Source organism: Calonectris borealis, unplaced genomic scaffold (assembly GCF_964195595.1).
Source record: "Calonectris borealis unplaced genomic scaffold, bCalBor7.hap1.2 HAP1_SCAFFOLD_127, whole genome shotgun sequence".
Lineage (NCBI taxonomy): Eukaryota > Metazoa > Chordata > Aves > Procellariiformes > Procellariidae > Calonectris > Calonectris borealis.
In genome coordinates this window covers 162,851-185,476 of record NW_027441515.1, presented here as the reverse complement: position 1 = coordinate 185,476, position 22,626 = coordinate 162,851, and the positions used below count along the sequence as shown (strand labels likewise).

The 22,626-nt window shown below is 46.0% G+C and overlaps 1 protein-coding gene across 1 annotated transcript; it reads left to right on the top strand.

Moving 5' to 3' along the window:
• Positions 1-234: 234 nt before the first annotated feature.
• On the top strand, positions 235-1,414 carry LOC142076960 (E3 ubiquitin-protein ligase RBBP6-like; the record flags this gene model as incomplete). Its single annotated transcript, XM_075139177.1, is given in 1 exon segment — positions 235-1,414. A coding segment is annotated over 1 exon segment (1,180 nt), but the record flags the coding sequence as incomplete, so codon positions are not given.
• Positions 1,415-22,626: the final 21,212 nt, after the last annotated feature.

The window sequence follows — 22,626 nt, the reverse complement described above, 5'->3', positions numbered from 1 at the left end:
ATTTTTCGTTGCAGATAGTAAACATGCATAACTAAAACAAGACAAATGGAATTGAAAAATTTTACCAAATTCCTCAATTTGCAGTAGCATTATGTCAGCAGCTGAAAGAAGCTTTGACATAAGCGTATGGAGAGGAGAAAAAACCCAAACCAAATTTGGGAGGAAAAAAATTGGGGAGAATGACTGTTTTGAATTAACTTCATTTCTTTTTTTGTGTGTTGTGGTTTTTTTCAGGTCCGAGTCTCCTTATAGTGCTTCACCTTACTCTACAAGTTCGTCTACCTGCTCCACATCAAGATCAGGTTCTTCCCGCACTCGCTCCTGCTCTCGCTCATTTAGTCCTTCCCATTCTCGTTCCTACTCGTGATTGCTGCCGTATCCAAGAAGAGGCAAAGGGAAGAGGCGTAACTATCGTTCTAGGTCAAGGTCACACGGTTATCAGCGTTCAAGGTCAAGGTCACCCCCATACAGAAGATGCCATTCACGGTCAAGGTCTCCAGTATTTAGAGGCCAGTCTCCCACTAAACAGACTATACCTCAAGGGGAAGGAGAAAGGGAGTATTTTAACAGATACAGAGAAGTTCCACCATATGATCTGAAAGCTTACTATGGCAGATCACTTGACTTTAGAGATCCATTTGAAAAGACAAGGTACCGGGAATGGGAAAGGAACTACAGAGAATGGCATGGAAAGTTTTACAGGGGCTATGCTGTTGGTGCTCAACCTCACCCTCCAGTAAACAGAGAGAACTTTTCTCCAGGTAGGTTTGGTCCACCTGGGACCAGACAGGAGAATTCACCATATGCTCGGGGACGTAGGGAGGATTATCCTGCTTGGCAGAGCCACCAAAATCACAATATAGCTGGAAATTACCCTGAAAAACCTTCTGAAAGAGAGAGCCATGGCATCAAGGATCCTACAAAATCAAAAGAGAAGGAGGTGAAAAATCCACTGGGAGATGGCCAAGGAAATAAGCATAAAAAGAGAAGAAAAAGCGATGAGGATGAAGGATTTCCCAATGCTGAGTTGTTAGCAGGTGCGAGAAAACCAAGAGAGCCAGTTCCAGCAGAAGACGTTAAAATGGACTCCCTGTTCATGGTCCCAAGCAGAGATGATGCCACCCCTGCGAGAGATGAGCCTATGGAAGCAGATTCTATTGCTTTCAAACCGATGTCTGAAAAGGAGAAAAAAGAGAAGGATAAGCCAAAAGTAAAAATTGACAAGACAAAGCGGAAAGTAGAAGTGGCTGTTCCTCCTAAGACAGACAATATAATAAAACTAGCTAAAGCTTCCTCGAATGGAAATCTCCTCGAACGGAAGAGAGAAAGCAAGAAGAGAGAAGGGAAGAGAGAAAGCAAGGATTTAAAGAACCTGACTTGCTGCCCTGATATTGCTCATTTACATCAGTTATAGGTGTTTGTGATTAAGTTTAGGGTTAGGGTTAGGGTTAGGGCTTAGTGTTACGGTGAGGGTTAGGTTTAGGGTTAGGGTTAACATTAGGGTTAGGGCTTATCATTAGGGTTATGGTTAGGGGCAGGGGTTAGGTTTAAGGTTAGGATTAGGGTTAGGTTTAGGGTTAGGCTTAGGGTTATCGTTAGGGTTAGGGATAGGGTTGGGGTTAGGATTATGGTTTGGGTTTAGGGTTAGGGATCGGGTTAGGGTTTCATTTTAGGGTTAGGTTTAGGGTTAGGGTTAGGGCTTAGGCTTACGGTTAGGGTTAGGGTTAGTTTTAGGGTTGGGATAGGGTTTGGGTTAGGGTTTAGGGTTATGTTTAGGGTTAGGGTTTCATTTTAGGGTTAGGGTTAGGGTTAGTGTTAGGGCTTAGGGTTATGGTTAGGGTTAGGGTTAGTTTTAGGGTTAGGATAGGGTTAGCATTAAGTATTAGGATTAGGTTTAGGGTTAGGGTTGCAGTTTAGTTTTAGGGTTAGGTTTCGCGTTAGGGTTAGGGTGAGTTCTTACGGTTATGGTATTAGGTTTGTGGTAGCGTTAGGGTTAGGGCTTAGTGTTATGGTTAGGGGTTACATTGGGTTTACGCTTATGGGTTAGGATTTCAGTTTGGGTTAGGGGTAGCATTTATTTTTAGGGTTAGGGTTTAGGTTTAGAGTTAGGGAGACGGTTTAATTTTAGGATTAAGTTTCGCATTAGGTTTAGGGTGAGGTGTTATGGTTACGGTATTAGGTTTGGGGTAGTGTTAGGGTTAGGGTTAGAGTTAGGGTTAGGGTCATTAGGGTTCAGGTTGGGGTTCAGGGTTAGGGTTAGGGTTCGGGATTACGGTTAGGGGTCGGGGTTAGGATTAGCATCAGGGTTAGGGCTTAAAATTAGGATTAGGGGTTAAGGTTAGGATTATGGTTGGGGTTAAGGTTAGGGTTATGGTTTGGGTTAGGGTTAGGCCTAGGGTTATCGTTGGGGTTAGGATTATGGTTCAGGTTTAGTGTTAGGGATAGGGTTATGTTTTTGTTTTAGGGTTAGGGTTAGCGTTAGGGTTAGGGCGTAGGGTTACAGTTAGGGATAGGCTTAGCGTTAGGGTTAGGGTTTGGGGTAGGGGATAGGGTTAGGGTTTAGTTTTCGGGTTAGGGGTAGGGGTAGGGGTAGGGTTATGGTGATGTCTTAAGATTACGGTTTAAGGTTGAGTTAGCATTAGGGTTATGGTTAGAATTAGGGGTTCGGTGTTATGTGAGGGTTAGTTTTATGGTTCCGTTTAGGTTTAACGTTAGGGTTATGCCAAAGTGTGTTACGGTTTGATGTTAGGGTTAGGGTTTGGGGTTAGGGTTAGCGTTAGGATTTTGTTTTAGGGTGAGGTTTCGCCTTAGGGTTAGGGTTAGGGCTAGGGTTAGCTTTATGATTCAGGTTAGGCTTAAGGTTAGGTTACGGTTAGGGTTAAGTGTTCGGTTTAGGGTTAAGTGTTAGGCTTAGGGTTAGTGTTATGGTTACAGTTAGCGTTAGGATTAGAGTTAAGGGTTAGAGTTAGGATTCAGTGTTAGGGTTAGGGTGAGGTCTTAATGTTACGCTTAGGGTTTACAGGTAGCGTTAGGGTTAGGTTTAGGGTTAGTGTTAGCGTTAAGGTTAGGGTTAGGGTTTAGGATTGGGTTCAGGGTTAGAGATAGGGTTCGGTATTGGGGTTAGCGTTAGTATAAGGGTGAGGTCTTAGTGTTACAGTCAGGGTTTACGGGTAGCATTAGGGTTACGGTTAGAGTTGGGGTTAGGGTCATTACGTTAAGGTTAGGGTTGGGGTTCAGGGTTAGGGTGAGGGTTCGGGATTAAGGCTAGAGTTCGGGGTTAGGGTTAGCATTAGGGTTAGGGGTTAACGTTAGGGTTAGGGGTTAAGGTTAGGGTTATGGTTAGGGGTTAGATATAGGGTTAAGGTTAGGGTTATGTTTAGGGTTAGGGTTAGGCTTAGGGTTAGCATTAGTTTTACGGTTGGGTTTAGGATGGTTCGGGTGTAGGGTTAGGGATAGGGTTAGTGTTAGAGTTAGGGTTAGGTTTACGGTTAGGGTTAGCATTTGGGTTAGGGTTTGGGTTAGGGTTGGGGTTCAGGTTTAGGGTTAGGGTTTAGGGTTAGGATTGGGGTTCAGGGTTAGAGTTAGTGTTCGGTATTGGGGTTAGAGTTAGTATTAGGGTGAGGTCGTAGTGTTATGCGTAGGGTTTACGGGTAGCATTAGGGTTAGGTTTAGGGGTTAGTGTTAGGTTGGGGTTCAGGGTTAGGGTTAGGGTTCGGGATTAGGGCTAGAGTTCGGGGTTAGGGTTAGCATTAGGGTTAGGGGTTAACGTTAGGGTTAGGCGTTAAGGTTAGGGTTATGGTTAGGGGTTAGGTTTAGGGTTATGTTTAGGGTTAGGGTTAGGCTTAGGGTTAGCATTAGTTTTACGGTTGGGTTTAGGATGGTTCGGGTTTAGGGTTAGGGATAGGGTTAGGGTTAGAGTTAGGGTTAGGTTTACAGTTAGGGTTAGCATTTGGGTTAGGGTTCGGGTTAGGGTTGGGGTTCAGGTTTAGGGTTAGGTTTCGGTGTTAGGGTTAGGGTAAGGGTGAGGTCTTAGTGTTATGCATAGGGTTTACGGGTAGTGTTAGGGGTTCGAGTTAGGGTGTGGGTTTGGTGTTAGTGTTAGGATTGGGTTTCTTATTCTTCATCCTCTCTCCCTCTCTTTCTCTCTTTCGTTGTTTTAATTACAAATTATTATTATTATTTTTATTATTATTATTATTATTGTTATTATTAGTATTACTGTTTTTGTATTATTATTATTATATTATTATTATTATTATTATTATCATTACTATTATTGGTGTTATTATTGGTGTTATTATTGGTATTATTATGGTATTATTGGTATTACTATTATTACTGTTACTAGTATTACTATTATTGCTATTATTATTTTATTTCAAGTATTAAACTCTTCTTATCTCTACCCGTGAGTTTTCTTGCTTTTGCTCTTCTGATTCTCTCCCCCATCCCATTGCTGGGGGGAGGGCAAGTGAGCGGCTGTGTGGTGCTTAGTTGCCGACTGGGGTTAAACCATGACAGGGGTCCACCACAAAGATGGTTGCCATTCTGTCACATCCTCTGAGCTAAAACTGGCTCATCCTGGGACATGGTGCCCCCCACGCACGCAACCTGCAGTCCAGAAGTACCCCTGAAAAGACCTCGACGGCCTGCATTAACACACCAGCATGCACTTCAGATGTAAACACTGCCAAGTCATCTCTTATTTGCAACAGATACGGAGGACCAAATTCTGCAAATCTAGCCTTACTTCTACTGAAACTTTCCTTACAGACAGCTCATCTTCTCTTTTTGTAAACTCTAGTGAAGACCTGTTCTAGCGCAAAGGCTTGAACCCCGCCTACGGTGAAGAAGCCCCAGTTTTCTTTCCTCACTGCTGTCTTGCTTCCCAAAAATCAATCAATACCAAAAGCTCTATGTGAACATTGCATAAAAAAGCCAATTGCAAATGCTTTTACTTGCTACTAGTTTTGTCAGGGAAGGAACTAGCTTCTCCCGCTAGTTTTGCTACAGTTTCATGACCTTTAAAGACGCCACTTCTTACCTCTGCTCCGCCAATACAGCCTCACAGCTCAGCAAAATCATACTGCAGGTAGGAAACCTTCACCATACAAAGACAGGCACGCTACAGGAATACGTCACTCTCAAAGAACAGACTCTTGCAACCACTCCTCCCTTTGCTTAGCAAAGTTTAGGGCGTGTTAGAAAACAACAACAACAACAACAAAGCAGGGTTCTCTCTCACATTTTACGGAGCCCATGATATCAGCTGTTCAACATTAAGTCCAACTCCAGCCTGAACCCCAGAATAAGAAATGCCATCTTAAAATTTCTGGAAAAAGGGAGGGCTTTGAAGCGGCAAGACCAGAGAACGTTCACGAAAGCACCGTCATGGAAGTACACATCCCTTATCACAGACCAACTGCACGGTGACCTAAGTGAGTGACGTTGTCTGCTCATTTGCAGCTCAGGGTCTCTTTTTTCATTAGCGCCGAGCACGTAGGTTGGAATTGGAGCTGAGAAGAAAACCATATGCAGTCAGTCTGGTCTCGTTCAAGTTCACATTTACTAGGAATCACAGCAGGTCCCATCTGTCTCGCCAGACCCCACCACCACTTCTGTGCAGCGTCCCGAGGAGCAATAAGCGCAGAACAAGAAACCTTCCTTCAAAATAAGGCCCACAGCCTGCTCTTTCAACAGGACGCACAGAGCACCAGCTGAGAACAACCTCTGCTTTAACTATGCCTAGCTCCGCTGCCTACGTAAGGAGACCAGCTCCTAAATGATCCCTAGCCCTAAAACCACAGATCTTCCCTAGGACAATGCTAAGGAAATACCAGAGCCCAGGGACACCTGGTCACTCAGCTTCAGTTGACGGGGAGAAGGACAGTGGACTAGAAAGAGAAAAATATGATGAGAGAAAAGATAGAGGAGCTGAGAGAGAAAGAAAGGTATGGGGAAAAGGCTAGAGAGCTGGAGAAATCAAGAGAAATAGGGATGAGGAGCCCTGTAGAGAGATGGAGGAAGAAAAAGTAGGGTCAAGGAGCAGGACAGAGAGGCAGAGATGGGCGTGGGGAAGGAGAGGAAGAAGGAAGGGGGGGCTAGGGAAAGACAGGGACAGGGAGCAGGACGTCCAGATGGAGAAAGAGAAGGAAGGGCAGGGAGCAGGACAAAGGGACTGAGAAATAAAGAGAGGGTCAGATCCTGATGGAGACCAAGAAGGGGGGGAAAAGCCAGCAACGGGCTGGAGGACAGAGACAGGGGAAGAGGAAAAGAGGACCGAGAAGCAGAAAAGAGGAAGAGAGAACAAATAAAAGGGAGAGCCAGCTGGACGGGGCAGGGGAGTACAACAAGAAACGATGGGACAGGCAGCGGGACAGAGAAATAAAGAAGAAACGATGGGGACAGGAAGCAGGGCAGAGGGACAGCGAGAGGAAAAAAGGGGCAGGGAGCAGGACAGAGGTAGAAGAAGGAGCTGCAGGAACAGAGGGGGAGAGAGAAGAAAAAGAAAGGTAGGAAGAAGGATGGGGGCAGAGAGGGAAAGACAAGGAAAGGGAGTAGGACACAGATTGTCAGGGAAAGGCAAGGACAGGGAGCAGGACAGGGCGATACAGAGAGAGAAGAAAGGCACAGGGAGGCAGGACAAAGGGAAAGACAGGCAAAACCAAGGGACGGGGAGCAGGACATAGAAGGAGGTAAAAGAGCCTGGGCTGGGCAGCAGGACAGAGAGATGGAAGGAAAAAACAGCACTGGGCTGCAGGACAGAGATGGAGTGAGAAATAGCCGCGGCAGGGAGCAGGACAAAGTGAGGGCGGGGGGAACCTGAAAAGGGAGTAGGACAGAAAAATAGGGTGGGGGAGAGACAGGGAGCGGGACAGAGAAGCAGAGAGAGACTTAGAGGGCCAGGGAGCAGGGCAGAGAGATGGAGCAAGAAGGGGAACAGAGATGGGCGGCAGAACAAAGGGAAGGAGAGACAGGAACGGGGAACAGGGAGCAAGACAAAGGGACAGGAGAGGAGAAAAACAGTGACGGGTGCAGGACCGAGATGGAGGAATTTAAAAGAAGAGGCCAGAATGACAGCGAGAGAAAAAAGGAAGAGGGGGCAGGACACCACTGGAGGACAAAACCAGCTGTGATGGGCAGTGGGACAGAGAGACGAAGAAAGGAGAACTAGAGAGCAAGAGAGAGAGGAAAGAAGGCACAGCCAGCTGGACAGGGGGGTTTAGTGAGAAAGGGTGGGGCAGGGAATGGGACAGAGAGAAAGAGAGAAAAGAGAAAAAGGACAAAAGGACAGCAAGAGAAAAAAGAGGACAGGGATCTGGACAAAGATGGAGAAAGAAGCAGCAGGAAAAGAGGAAGAGACGCAGAAAGAGGGAGCCGGAGGCAGGAAGAGAGAGAGAACTAAGGGCTAGGGGCAGGATAGAGATCGCAAGAAAACCTGCGGTGGGCAGAAGAAAGGAGAGGGAGGAAAAAGGAATAGGGGCAGGGAGAAGGACAGAGTGACAGACCAGAATAACAACGAAGAGAAAGAGAGAAACAGGGACAGTGAGCAGCACAGAGGGATGGGGAAAGAAAGAGAGGTCTCAGGAGCCCTGCAGAGAGATGGAGGAAGCAGGGAGGGGATGGGTCAGGGAGCAGCAGAGAGAGACAGAAGAGAGATGAACAGGAAGACGGACAGGGACAGTGGGATACAGAATGGAAAACCGCAGTGACAGTGAGCAGGGCGGGGGGGGAGGCAGAGAGAGAGAGAAGCAGAAGGAGGGAGAAGGGAAGACAAGGACAGGGAGCGGGACATACAGGCAGAGAGAGACAAAGCAGGACAGGGAACAGGCCAGAGAGACTGTGAAAAACAGAGCGGGATGCAGACCAGGACAAAGAGACAGAGAAGAAACAACAGCAATGTGCTGCAGGGCAGAGACAGAGGAAGGCAAAAAGAGGGACAGGGAGCAGGAGGGAGGGGCAGCAAGAAAAAGACAGGGGCAGGTAGAGCGACAGGGAAAGAGGGACTTGGAGAAGAGAGGACGGGGAGCAGAACACAGCAACAGAAGAAGAGAGGTATGGGGAAGTGAAAAAAATGACACAGAGGGAAATGGGAGGGGGGGGCTGGGAGGGACTGCGATGCAGAAGAGGGGTGACACGGCCCCGAGGGGCTGGGACTCACCGCAGCTCCCGCTCTCTGCACTGCCAGGCAAATGTTACAGTTCAAGCACTTCTTTCTCTGTCCGTCTGTGCTCTCCTCCCTTCCTCTTCGGTAGCTCCACCTGCGTGCCTGTCCTCATCTCAGCTGGGCCGCAGCTGGAGCAGAGCCCGCACCTCCCAAGACCAACATGGCTGCCCAGCAGCCCCGTGCCCCAAGCCTACAGCTCCCGGCATGCCCCGGGAACAACATGGCCGCACGGCAGCCCGTGCCCCGGGCCTACAGCTCCCAGCATGCCATGGGGCGCGGCTTCCTGCTGCCTGGCCTGAGAGGCGGCTCAGGGCCACGCCAGGGCTGGGGCGCTGCTTCCTGGATCCCGTGGCAGCGATGGGCACAGGGACAGGCTGCCAGATCCCGGGGCCAGGTACGTGTGCAGGCTGTCAGGGTCACCCCTGCCTGGTTTTTCCCAGCGAAGCCCCAGGAGGTGCCGAGGCTGCAGCCCTGGGGCCGAGGCTCCAGGAGCCGGGCATTTCTGCGGGCGCTGCTCCCTGCCAGGCCCCACCGCCAGCTGCTGGCTGCCTGGGGCTTCTCCCCGTTGTCTCCAACTCTGCTTTCCGCCAGCGCCGGGGGCTCCGCAGGACATCTTGCCCACTCCCTGCCACCGTGCTGACCCACGTCTGCAGCTCGTCTGTGGTGTCCACGTCAGACAGCTCATTTGGGGGTGGCAGGTCTCTCCTGAAGCACCCTGGGAACGGGGACAGAGCAAACCCCATCCCTCCCTTCCGATCTTTGTCCCCAGGGAGACCCAGTGGAGACGGACCGTGTGCTGGAGAGCGTCCCGCAGGGAGGTGACAGCCGTTGGCAGAGAGGTGCTGAGAGCCACCTGACAGCAAAGGCGCCCGGTGGCCGCAGAGCAGCCCAGGTGAGCTGTGAGTTCCCCCGTGAGAGACCCTGCTCCCAGGGAGCACCTCCCCATAGAGCAAAGGCCGTATCCAGCCAGCTGGTGCTGGGTACGGCTACCCCAAGGGGTCTTCGCAGGGGGGACGGGGTCACCTGCCTGGTGGCTCTGACACAGACATGATGAGCTGAAGCCCTGTGGCCATGGCTGGCCGGTTCAAAGTCTCGAGTGCCTCCGCCTTTCTCCCCAGGAGTGTCCAGCCTGGGCACTTTTTCAGGGCGTGACGGATGATGTGAAGATGGATGCTGGTGCTGTCCTGGTGGATCTTCCACTTGGGCACGGTGGGCACCCCCACTTCAGAGTTGTGGTGTCTGAGATCTGGGGCCACCTGAAGAGAGAGACCTCCAGGGAGTTTGTGTTCAATGTTTTGATATCTTGGGGCTACAATGTGCTAGGGATATGGGGCGCTAGGGTTCCAGCGTGCTAGGGTTATGGGGTTTGAGGGTTATGGGAGTTTACGCGACTTAGGATTAAAGCATGTTATTGTTATGGTCAGGATCTGGGTTTGCAAGCGCTGGGTTCCTGGGGTTAGGTTGGTTTTGCCTTATGTTGTGTTCTGGGTGGTCTTTTTTTTGGAAAGTCCTTTTGTAGCTTGCTTGCGTTTTTAGGGTTTGGATAGGGGTCTTTGGGTTTTGTGTGATGTGTCTTCTGCTTGTTTTTTTGCTGTCCTTGTGGTTTGTGTTGCATTTTCTGTCTTGTAACCACCGTTTGTGGTCTAATCTGTGTGATCGGGCCGGGCAGTGTCACTTCTGCTGTGTTCCAGCTCATTTCCACTGAGTCACTAGGGAGGTGGTTAGGTATGGAGGGCTTGCAGTTTGTGGAGAATGACTGCCAGACGACCGACAGCCACTTCTGGGGTGTGGGAGGAGTTCGGGTCCATAGGTAATGACTGCCGGAGGACTAAGTGTACTTCTGAATTTGTGTGGACTCCCAGAGTAATGGTGGGATGCCACCAGCGGCACAGAAGGACAAGGGCTTCCCCAAGGGTACATGGCTTGTTGGTTATTGCTTTTGAGTAAGCAACTGAGTAATTTTGAGTAAGTCTTGTGAGGGGTAGTGGACTCAAGGGGAGACCTTGTGTTCCTCATCAGTGCCTCAGGGGTTTCCTGTCATTTTTTGTTTGTTTGCTTTTTGTTTGCTGTGCTGAATTTAAAAGGCTTATTGTAGCTCTTTGGATTTCTGTCCTTAAAGGAAGTCTCTAGGATTTCTACCCAGGAGCGAGATGTCCAGAAGGGACTGTCCTTGTACACTGATGTCAGCCTTCCGCCTAGAGCACTGTCTGGTGGTGGTGTATTTTAATGGTAAGGTAACTCAAATGCATCTTAAATACACAAGCTTTGCCGTTGTTCCTGCTATGCCTGGGGGACGATTCTCAGCAGCTCATAAACAGTGTGTTCTGCTGTGCTTTACCCGTTAGAAATAATCTGTCACCAGAAATGTCTTCCTTAGTGCCTGCACAGAGCAAGAACCTCCAGTAGCAAGGGCATGCTGACCCTTGGGCAGCTTCAAAGCGACGGATAAATGTAAATAGGTTAAAAATCCAGTCCTATGGTAGCAGTGTGTGCGTCAAAGTTCACCTGACTCTCCACGCTGACTCAGCCTGTCACAATGTTTTGCGGGTAAGGGTGGATGAAGTCAGTATAAGCAGGTGTTGTAACTGGCCAGGCAGTTCATCTAAAGAAACGAAACGTTACCTTTGCTTGGAGTGCCATGCCTTTAGATATGGGGGTGTATTGCCTTTCCTTCCCTGGTGTGAGCACAGAGAACTGAGAGGTGTTTCCATCGGGGGGAGGGAAAGCCATCCAACAGTCATCACAAGCCTCAGGGCATGTGGTCCTTGATGGAGGCGTAAGTGCTTGGGACAGTTTTACTTCTAAGCCCTAAGCCCTAAGCCTAACCCTAAAACGAAACCCTAAGCCTATCCCTAAGCCTAAACCCGAACCATAATCCTAACCCCGACCCTAACCCTAACCCTAACGATACCCTAAGCCTAACCCTAACCCTAGCCCCTAACCCTAACATTAAGATAAGGCCAGGAAGCAGGACACGGCGATAGAAAAAAGAGAAGGAGAGGGAGCAGGAGAAAGAGATGGAGAGAAAGGAAAAAATAGCAGCAGGCTATAGGACAGACAGGGAGGAATTAGAAACTACAGACAGGGAGAGAGACAGAGAAAGAGAAAGCAAAAAATAGTGATGGGCTAAAGGCAGAGAGGGAGGAGTTAAAAAATGGGGGCAGGGGACTGGTCTGTGGCCATAAACATAAATGGTCATTGGCTTCTTTGACTGAACTTTCCATGAATGCCACAAGATACACTCAAGCACCCTGAGATGTCCCCTCCCTTTGCCGGCCCTGCACCGCGGGCAGCCGAGCGCCACACGGCCAAGCCCGCTGCATCTGCCCCAGGCTGTCTTGCCCTGGCTGGCTGCTGACAGGAGGGGACACCAGGTGGTGACCGCCTGGGGGGTGACAGGAGGGACACCAGGTGGTGACAGCCTGGGGGGTGACAGGACACCAGGCGGTGATGGGCCCGGGGGGTGACAGGAGGGACACCGGGCAGTGACAGGCCTGGGGGGTGACAGGAGGGACATCAGGTGGTGACAGCCTAGGGGGGTGACAGGAGGGACACTGGGCAGGGACAGGCCTGGGGGGTGACAGGAGGGACACCAGGCAGTGACAGGCCTGGGGGGTGGCAGGACACCGGGTGGTGACAGGCCAGGGGACAGCAGGGAGACCAGCGGCCCGGGGTGGTGACAGGCCCGGGGCTGACGGGCCCCCCCTCCCCTCGGGGCCGCTTGGTGTTAGGATGAAGAGCGCGGGGCCGCCACGCCCACGTGACGCGGGCCTTTTGTCATAATGCGCAGGGTCACGTGAGGCGCGGGGGCTGGGTGCAGTGTGCCGTTGCGTGTGCACAGTGACACGCTCGCAGCGGCCCGTGCGGTTGTCGGCCAGGAAGGCCATGGCGGAGCGCCGCAGCCTCTGAGCGCCGCCGGCCCGCTCGAGCTCAGCCCGCGCTGCTTGCCCTGGCCTCCTCGGTGGAGGAGGAACCGCCGCGGGCCCTCACCTGGCACAGCGGCCGCGACGCTGTCTGCCGCGGTAGACGCCATCACGGAGCAGGCACCTCCTGGCCCCAACCACGTCGTGCGTCCACTACAAGTTCGCCTCCAAGCTGAACCATGACATGGTCACCTTCAACGGCCTCCACATCTCCCGGTGTGACCTCAAGCACCAGATCATGGGCCGCGAGGAGCTGAAGGCGGCCAGCTGCGACCTGCAGATCACCAACGCCCAGACCAAAGAAGGTGCGCGGGGGCGGCGGGCGCGGGGCCTCGGGCACCGCCCGGCTGGCGGCGTCGCAGACCACCCTGTGTCGGCCGTGGCCTGTGGGAGCCGCGCTCTGCTCTTTGTGGGTCATCCCCACGTAGCGTGAGTCAGGCTGGGGCCCATGCCGCCAGCATGCGGCAGGACCGGGAGGGCAAGCGGCGCTGGGCATTAAGTGGGGTGGGAAGCCATAATGCGATTCGGCCACCATCGGTAGCTGTGACTTGTGTTGGGGGCCTCACAGAGCTGTTCTTTTGTAGTTGCTATTCTGACAACTACCTTCAGATCTGTGTTGTAGACATGGAGCTAGGCGTAGAAGAGTACGTGGTTGATGTGTGACATACGGCGCCATCCCATACAGGGGATGCCTGCTGATAGTGCTTTAAAACAGAGAGAGATCTTTGCATTTTAAGCTTACTCAGTCCAAGTGTCTCAGGTAGTTGGTTTTTTTTGTTTGGGCCTTATGTAAAAGGTCAGAAGGCTTTCCTCCTCTTCAGAAGACTAACAGGGTGCAAGCCAAGGCAAAGCATGGAGAGCTTCAGGCACACGCTGTTCCTGAAAGGCTTTTCAAGGCTGTCTTCCTAAGTAATTTCGTTTGGGCCTCTCTGCTCTGCAAAAAGGGAATCGATCGAACGAATTCACGTCCCTTTTGTTAATTCAAACTAGATGATTAGCTTAAGAGGGGAGATACCACTTGAGTTTGAGCCAATTCTGCCCTACTTGTGAAAGCAAGCTCAAAAAAACCCCAAAATGTCTGTGATCCAAATTCTAGCACTGCCAGTTCTGTTTCCATTTAAACGTAAAGCCCTGAGCAGCTGAGAAGTGTGGTTGTTGATGGATTAAGCTCCAAGAAACAGGCAGAGGCGGCAGGCTCTCTTCTGTGTTCTGTCAGGCTTGAGCACTGGCAGCACAGGTGACTGGTTTTTAGTTAACAGCTATGAAAGCAATGGCGCAGAGTTCTCGTGCTTTAGCTAAGTGCCTGTTTGGTTGCAGGGCAAGCTAGTCAGACTTTAGAATCTGGTTTAGGCAGGTGAGACTTTGCTGTGGTTTGTTTTTCTCCAAAGATCTATGGGTTTTGTAGCCTAACGGAAGCAAAAGCAACTTTAAGCTAGGTCAGGAAAGAACCTCGTGCATTAGCAGACTCTCCTTTAGTGACCTTTGAGTCCATTTTGCTGTTGGCATTCAAACTGTTCTAAAAAAAGGAAAAAGATTTTGCTGCTTGTGTTTGATTCTCAAACCCCAAGATTTCTTGAAATATACTGTTAGTGTGTTGAGACGATGAAAGCGTGATGTTACATATAAAATTTTGCTTTTGTATCTGTAAAGGGATTCTGCGAAGTGCTACGTAATTACATATGAACATGCATTCTTACGAATTGACTGATGTTTTTCTCTGTATTTATGTTGTTTTCAGAATACACAGATGAGAATGCCCTGATTCCTAAGAACTCATCGGTAATTGTTAGAAGAATCCCTGTCGGAGGAGTTAAAGCTACCTGCAAAACTGATGTTATGTAAGTATCCATAAAGCATTGTATTCTTTGTTAGGGGTTTCAGTGTGTTAACTTTTTTTATGGATATTAGTTTACAGAGGCGTTCTTTCTTGTTAAAGCTGCTGTTAATTTTTGTTGGCATGGGGTAGATTTTAATGTGTCTGTCCGAAAGTGGACTTACATTTTTAGGCCTGCTGGGACATGGGGTTCGAACTCCAACCATGGTGACTTTTAAGATTATTCTATTGGGTTTGTTCTTGGGGTTGATTGTTCTGAGACCCAAGTTGTAGATCCTGTTTCCTCGACGTGCAGAGATTCCTTATTATATGTGTTTGCTTTTGTGGCTTTTATAGTAAAGACAGATACGCATTGTAGCGTAAACGCATACTTTGTTCCCGTCTCAGAAGAGCCTGATTCTCAGTGTTTGACTATTTCTGGTATTTGGGGGGGATATGGCAGGTATTCTTACGCCCCAAATCTGGGTTTTTTGCATACTAGCTATAGAGGAAAGACCAAGGTTTACCAGTTGGCGAACGATGCAAACAAGAAGTTCCATTCGTAAGCGATTCCTATGCGTTTCCTCAAGACAATGTCCGTTTCAGGCAAGAGAAAAAGAACAGTATCCTAAAGTGTATTGCCTTTTGTGCAAGTACGATGAAGGAATAGTTAATCCTTTCCAAACTTGAAACTCAGTAAGCAGTTTAGCACATTACCAAATGTTACTAGTTATCTTGCTACGTCTGTTTTTACCCTAAGCTGGTATCTGTGCTCCGGGTTTTGGTTCTGTATTCCTAAGATTTACGGAGGACAGAGAATCAGGTGTATTGATTAAAATTACAGCTATTCCAATGCAATGCTGACTAGAGGATTACTGCTGTCATTTATGTATTCATACAGTCCAGTTCTATATCAGCTACATTAGCATTGTTTGAACGGTCATGTTTTCCAGCCGCCTTAAAGATAGGTCTCTCCACCACAATTAGTAGATATTATTAGCTTGTGGTTTTGCCATGTCTTTCTAATGTTGGTTCTCAATAAATCAAGTAGACGGAGGAGTTACACTGTGTCTCGAACAAAGAGTACAGCAGCCTGCCGGTACCCACGAGGCATCTGCAAGCAAAAAACCCTGAATTTATGTGGCTCTGCATCTCAACTTTGGGCGTATTCCTGCAGTAGTTGTTGCAGTGTTTTCAGGCACCCTCTAGTAATTCTGGACACCGCAGCACTGTGCTTATAAACATGGCCTTGTTTTGGGGGTTAATTTAAACACGTCTGCTTAGTGCTGTCTTGTCAGTGCATCCTCTGTTTCGGGCACCCTCTCCTGGTATTGTAATGCTGCCCTAAAATGAGAGGATAGATGCGGCTAGCATCAAAGGTCAGATACATACCTGTATGTATAAGGGGATAAGGAAGGAACGGCACCGCTGTTCTAGCGCTGAAAATTAACCAGGCAGATTAGCTTTCTAGTCTTTCAGCTGTGAACATTGCAGAAACAACTGGTAGAGTGGTGGACGTTTGGGAATGATGAATGTATGCTGTAATGGTGGAGAGGCCTTCAAAAATGCGTTACTCTCCTTTTAGTACGCTCTTGAAGGTAAATGTATGAAGAATCCATGCTGTGGTAATCTAAAGGATGTCCTTGTCCTTCCTCAACTTCAGGAGGTACGTGGCTGTCATTGCGAGCCTGGTGGTGTTCTAGCAGTGGCAGGGAGCGTGCGCCTTTCTATTTGTACACCAGTTGCACAGCAGCCTTTGAATTGCCTCTGCTCATGGGACACTTTGGATGATGTGTGAATTGTTTTTTAATGACATCAATGGTTGCATGGCTGATTCATGACGAGTAGCGTGCAGATACAGATCAATGAGTATGTGGAATCTCAGCAAGTTTTCAAATTTAATAAATATTTCCTAAAATATCGTAGCATTTTCAAGATTATCTTGAAGCAAATTCTGGCAACCAAGACCTTTTTTTTTTGTCACAGGTCTCCTAAATCGCACAAAGGCCTAGGACCTGCTTTCAGGTGACATTTCTACTACTGTTTTTAGTCCATATAGCATATGTAACACATTTAGTGTTTTGGCACTTTCATGGCTAAGATATCTGAACACAGTGCTTGGGCTTCCACAGAGAAACACTGTTCTAAAGACGATGCTGCTGACATTGTTGTTATTTGTCAGATGACTGATTTTTTTCACTTAAGTACAGGTGCACTTGGAAGTGTCTAGACTATCACTGTTCTTTCTTAGAAACTAAAGGACTCCATCTGGTACCTATTTGTAATACTAGCGATACACAGATTGGCTAAAGTTACCTTCGTATTTTGATGGTTGATTATTTATGAACACAAAACTGTAGTACAGACTTCCTGGTTTTGATACTTATGTAGCAGAGACAAACTATCTGAGGACTTCCCCTTGCACGGTCGTGTTCTATATCTGTAAGCCTTAGAGTAATTTGTGACAAAGTAGAAATGGGATTCTGGGGGGTTTTTTTAGTTGCACTGAATGTACCAAGAGAGAACGGTTTATGTATATGAATAAATTTCCACATTCACTAGACTATCAGAACATAAAGTTTTGATGTTCAGGTTTTATAATCTGTTTTCAGTGCTTTATGTTTTTGGTACAAGTGCTGTATTTGAAGTTCTGATCACCTTTATTTCTTCTTCTAGAAGTCAAACTGAGCCAGTAAGTGGAACATCAAAAGCAGTATGTAAAAACACAATCTCACACTTTTGCTGCACGCTGCACTTAAGGTAGCCTTGGATTAATTTTCCAAACATTAACTTAATAGCTTTTCCAGTAAAACATAGTATATGTTGTAAATACAATGTATTTGATTCAGCATAGTAGAAACGGAGTAATGCCATCATTTGCACAGTTCTATCTAATATGAATATTGGTGTTTGTGCCTAGTAATGCATTGTATTTCATACTGGATATGCTAGACTATTTCCTGAACGACTTTGTGTTGTACAGATAATGTACAATCGTTTTTAGATCACGTACGTTCAAGGTTTGCACAACTGAACATGGTTTTTGAAAATGTTATCAAAAACCACTGAGAAACCATTATTGTTAAACTTGGTACTGTTTCTTACTTTTGACTTGGGGGTTCAAACAAATACCAAAACCAACATGTCCCACACGTTTTGAGGACAGTTCTGTGCAGCTAAATGCTTCCTTTTCATGTCCTTAAAGACTTGGGTATTTGTTCCTGAAACTGTATAATTGAAGCGATATTGTTTGAGTGCATAACTGAGTGCATAACTGTCTTTAATAGATTGCTGTGAATTTAAATATCGTTGCTACACAAAGTGGTATTCTAAAGTTCTACATTTGACCTTTCCGCTTTATCAGATGAAGCAGTTTAGTTTAATAGTTTGTCTGCAAATGAAAATACGTAAAACCCAGTGTACAAATTTTGGCACAAGGTTAGAGCCTGGTGCATTTGTAAAGGGTAAAATCCCTGTCATTTTTCTTAACCTCCGCCTGCAGTACGTTTTTGGATCTGGGTGACTTCAGGGCTGGATGCTGCTTTAATTTCCCAAAGGCTAAGCTTTTCTTTAGGATACTGCCACTTTGAATTTACATTTGGAAAAGGGGCAGCGTTTTTCTTCAGGTTTGAAGACACTGTCGTTCTGCTGCTAAAACAGAAATAAGTAACACAAGGAAATACTTGGCTGATTAGTTTACAAACCACACTGAAAAGAAGTTTCCTGTAGTGATGCTTCCTTTTCAAATAAATATTTTTTAAAAATCCTTTTTAGCTGAAAATTGATAGCTTCCTTACCCCTTCGACTTTTAAGCAGCTGTGAGCATTTGACAAGGGTCCCTCTCTGAGATATTCTGGAGCAATAAGTTGATCTCCAGCAGGTTTGGTTAGTTTAGCTTCTTCTCCTTAACCACATAGGCACTCTTAAGCTGTCACAGGTTTGGACTTTGTTTTGAACAAATACCAACTACACTAGGTTGGAAATGGCTCTTTCAGTGACACTCGGAGGATATAGTGCAGACTGTCAGACTACAGTAGAGGTTAACTATTGCTCTGTTTTTGATTGTAGAACTTGAATGTGAGTTTAATTTTTTGTGAACAGATTGATGACTCTTCTGCATCTATTTCTCTGGCCCAGCTGACTAAGGTACATATATATTCCTAAAAAAAAGTGTTTGCTTTGTATTTTTAAATCTTATACTGTGATCTATAGCTGGAGAACTGTTGTCATGTGAACAAACCTTTAATTTAATTTTTAATAATTTAAAGTATTTCTTTTAACTTTAAAATGTGTGTATATTTTGATACTATCCTGGTAAAGAGTAGTTGCCAGTTTGGGAAGATAGAAGGGGGAGGACCTTATCAGCCGCAACGTAATGTTGCAGTATTACTCATCTTCAAGACACAAAGAAGAAGCACTTCAGAAGCTGTTTACCGTTTCTCATACTTTTCGTTCATTTTGCATTGGAAACTAACACAATTTTCACAGAAGAATTTAATTGGCTGTAAGTGACGGACATTTCAGGGGGGTTTGCAAGAGCCAAAATAGAAGCGTTTCTGGAACACGGACAACTGCATGGCTATTTTTGAATTTCTAGGCACTACAGTTATAGATCCATGCTTTGAATGCTGCACAATTTCATACACTGTAGTATATATACAGTGGACAACACAATCTAATTTGTTTGATCGCAGACTGTGTAAATTGTGTAAATGCACCTAATTGTTTACAGGAAAATACTGATGCGTATGTGTGGCATATTAGCAAACGTGACCTTCTGAAACTGTTGTAATGCCATGTTTTGCTATGGAACTGCTTGCATTTTTTGCTCAACAACATGTAACTTTGTCTGGGAAAGCACTAGGGATTGCACTTTGTGAAAAGGCGTAGTGCTAGCCAATTAAATTACTAGTCTTTAAAGTTACAAAGATTAGAGAAGGCAGGGCCTAATGCAGAGGAGCTAGTTCTTTCTTCTGAAAATAAAGGCTGGAGTTCCTTTCCCAGAAAGAAAAATCTCTTCCCACTGGTAACTTCTTCCCTCTCTCACTGCAGAAATTAAATTGTGGACATTTGGTAAGAAAAAAAAAATAGTTTGGAAGGTAGCCACCAGGAGAAATTGGTCTCTGTTAGCGCTGTCCCTAAACATGTCCTTGGTTCTGTAAACTCAGGTGAAGTTTTACTCTAAAATGTGAAAAACTGTCCAAGTGGTGTACACATTTAAGCTTTTGAGAAAATGTAAGTATTTCAGAAAAATAGAGGAACATAAGATAAAGCAGCTCCAAACGGTTCCTTACTCTAACCTCCTCAGTGCAGACTGGCTTAGCATGGAGGCAATGTGTTGTAAAAAGTTTTCTGTTTTATTATGCATTAAATGCCATCTTGAATTTTGGTCTATTCCTAGTAATGTCTTGTGGGTTTTGGATGTGTTTTGTAAACCGCTTGGGTTCAAACAAATTAGTCAAGTATCTGTAAAGTCTTCTGCAAATGTTAATGGAAATGACTTCATAGATGTCGATCTGGATTATGTTACAGTTGAGAAAAAGCTGTGTATATGAAACAGCCCTTTAACAAAATGCTGAAACAAGTTGGTTGCTTTTGTGAATGAATGCATCTAAAACCAAAACCATGAGTGGTTGATCTGAATGATAGGTGCTTGAGGGTCCAAATCATTTACAGTCACTCCCTTAGACCCTGCTTGTATCTGTACTAGTGTGTAATAAAAACATTTGAACAAATACTACTTTAAAAAAATCAGCTGGCTTCAATAATTTGAAGATCCAGTTCTGCATAACATTTATATTACAATTTGTATGTTAAAAGGACACGGTCAACTGGAAAAAAACTGCAGGTTTTGCTTATTGTAGTTAACTTGCTTCCTATGAAGAAGTTAGTGGGGGGGAACATGAAGAGCCTAAGGTTTTGGGTGCCCAGGAATGCTCTTTTCAAGTAGGTTAACAGGCACATAAACATCCTGTGATGATGTAAGGACTCCCCAGAACATCTTTTGGACAACTCTGTTTCATATGAGCAGCTGTTTTCATGCAACCTCAGCTGGCGTTGTGCTGCTCTTTACGGGGTTGGGTGAGTGGTGTTCTCTTTGGCAGTGTGGGCTTAAATGTGTTTCTAATGTATGTGTCAAATAATTACCTGTTAAACAGAGTGCCAATCTGGCTGAAGCCAATGCTTCTGAAGAAGATAAAATAAAAGCTATGATGCTACAGTCTTGCCAGGAATATGATCCAATCAAGTAAGTGTTGATAATGTCAAATCTGTTCTTTGAAGATTATGGAAAAATTGTAGAGAAGTTTGTTTTAACGAGAGAGACACGTGCATACCTTTTTCTTCTTTGCCCCAAACCCTTTTAGTTACATGAAGAAACCCTGGGGTCCACCTCCACCATCATCTGCTTGCTTTCGTTGCGGAAAACCTGGCGACTGTATAAAGAACTGCCCAACAAATGGGGTAAGACTGTGGGGGACATCTGGTGTTACTTAGCTTTTCATTTTTTTACCTTGGCAGTTACGTAACAAATCCATGAATACTCATATTAAGAATTGTTTCTCTTGGGGTGAAAGACAGAGGTTCATAGGGCAATGTTGCAAAGCCCTTCAAAATCCAAGGGAAACCTGGCATTATAAATGTAAACTTTTCTTTTTTGTAGGTCATAGACATTAAGTATGTCCACAGATCTTGCTCTGTGAACTTTCATGCATATTTTTATATATTTCAATATTACTGGAAATGTTTCTGGTTTTAACTCTGTTTAATGACAGTTCACAGTTTTTAGTATTTCATGTAAAACCAAGATGTTTCTGTTGACCCCATCTATTGAATATTTGTGCTCTGAATTGCGCTTTGGAGGAGGAGCGGGTTTGTATCTCTTTTCTGAGTGGATGGTGAGCTAAGGGATATTTCACCCTTAAAGAACCTGAACTTAAGCCAAAGAATGGAATGAGTTCAAAACACTGCTCAAGCCTTTGGAACATCCTGGCTATATTCATTTAGGAAAATAAGTATTTTAGTCGAGCAACCCTTATGCTGGGTAAAAGGAGAGGATTAAAGGCTTTTGCTGCTTAAAATAATCATTGAAATGTCATTTTAAGTGTGGGTCTTAAAAGGAGATATGTCTGCATTTCTTTTCTTAACAGGACAAAAATGTTGAGCCTGTTCCCAGAATTAAAGAGCACAGGAATTCCAAGGAGTTTCATGATGGAGGTGAAAGACCCCAATACAAAGGGTGCTATGCTGACAAACACTGGAAAATACGCAATACCAACTATTAATGTGTAAGTATGGAATTAATTGGACTGGCCAAAAAGTGAGCGAGAGAAACCATGCGTGCATGTCTGAGTGGCTATGCAACCAAGTTGGCCAGCATCTGTAATTACGGGGCAGGAAGCACTGTCATTGTGCTTAACCATAGAATCTGGGATACTTTTGAATATTAAAATAGGGTGGTCCTGCTGTTCGTGCCCCTGGAAGTTGGTCAAACGTGTGGTATGCTAAGAATCTGTATTTCTGCAAAACATTTCAGTAGTGTTTGCAGTGGAGTCGTTCTCTCTGAAAGCTCGTTTTGCTTTTGGTTTATGTTTCAAAGGCTTCTTGCAAAATTTAACAAGTAGCTGTTGGACTGAGATTTCCGCCCCCTCTGACTTTTATCAAATCCCATGTGTGAAACAGACTGAAGTTTTCCTGTTGCTATAAACTAAGAAAATACTGCTGTGTGCTGACAGGAGTGGCTGTTTTAAAATGCACTTGGTAGCACTTCTGTGTTTCTGTCATGGATCTCGTTTTGTAGGAAATAGACTTCTTCCATTTATAAAATGTAGTTACTCGGAGACGAACTTTACCCTGAGCCTGCAATTTACATTTACCCTCTGGCAAAGGAGAGGTGGGATTCATTTCTCTCATAGAAAATGATATAGCCAACTCTGGTGACTTACTGTGGTCTGCAACAAACGGATAGTTAGGCATTTAATCCACATTCTTCTCCACGGGAGAGTTGGTTAAAACCTTCAGAACTCAAGCCTACTAATGGTTTTTTGAGATGTCTATCAGGTTCCCGTACAAAGACAACCAGCATTACCAAGTCTTCTGGGCCCCCAAGGACAAGCAATACCCACAACTGGTGTCCTAGTTTCGGCAGGGATAGGGTTAAATTTCTTCCTAGTGCTGTGTTTTGGATTTAGTATGAGGAGAATGGTGATAACACACTGATGTTTTCAGTTGTTGCTAAGTGCCCTCCTAGTCCAAGGACAGTTCCCGTGCCTACTGACTGAGCTAGGTACACAAGATGGGAGGGAACATAATCAGGACAGCCAGCCCAGCTGGCCAATGGGGTATTCCATGCCATGTGACGTCATGCTCAGTATATGAACGGTAGGCGTGATCCAGGAAGTACCAATCGCTACTTGGTTATCGGTCAGCGCGGGTGGTGAGCAATTGCATTGTGCATCACTCATTTTGTATATTCTATCATTATTTATTATCATTATTCTCCCTTTTCTGTTCTATTAAACTGTCTTTATCTCAACCCACGAGTGTTTCTCACTCTTACCCTTCCGATTCTCTCCCCGTCCCACTGGGGGGGCGGGGGGAGTGAGTGAGCGGCTGCATGGTATTTGGCTGCCTGCCAGGTTAAACCACGACACTGGTAAGTAACTGTAACTTCAGAATTTCCTTAAAAAAATTACCTTCAGAGGAACTGAATGGGATTTCTTTCT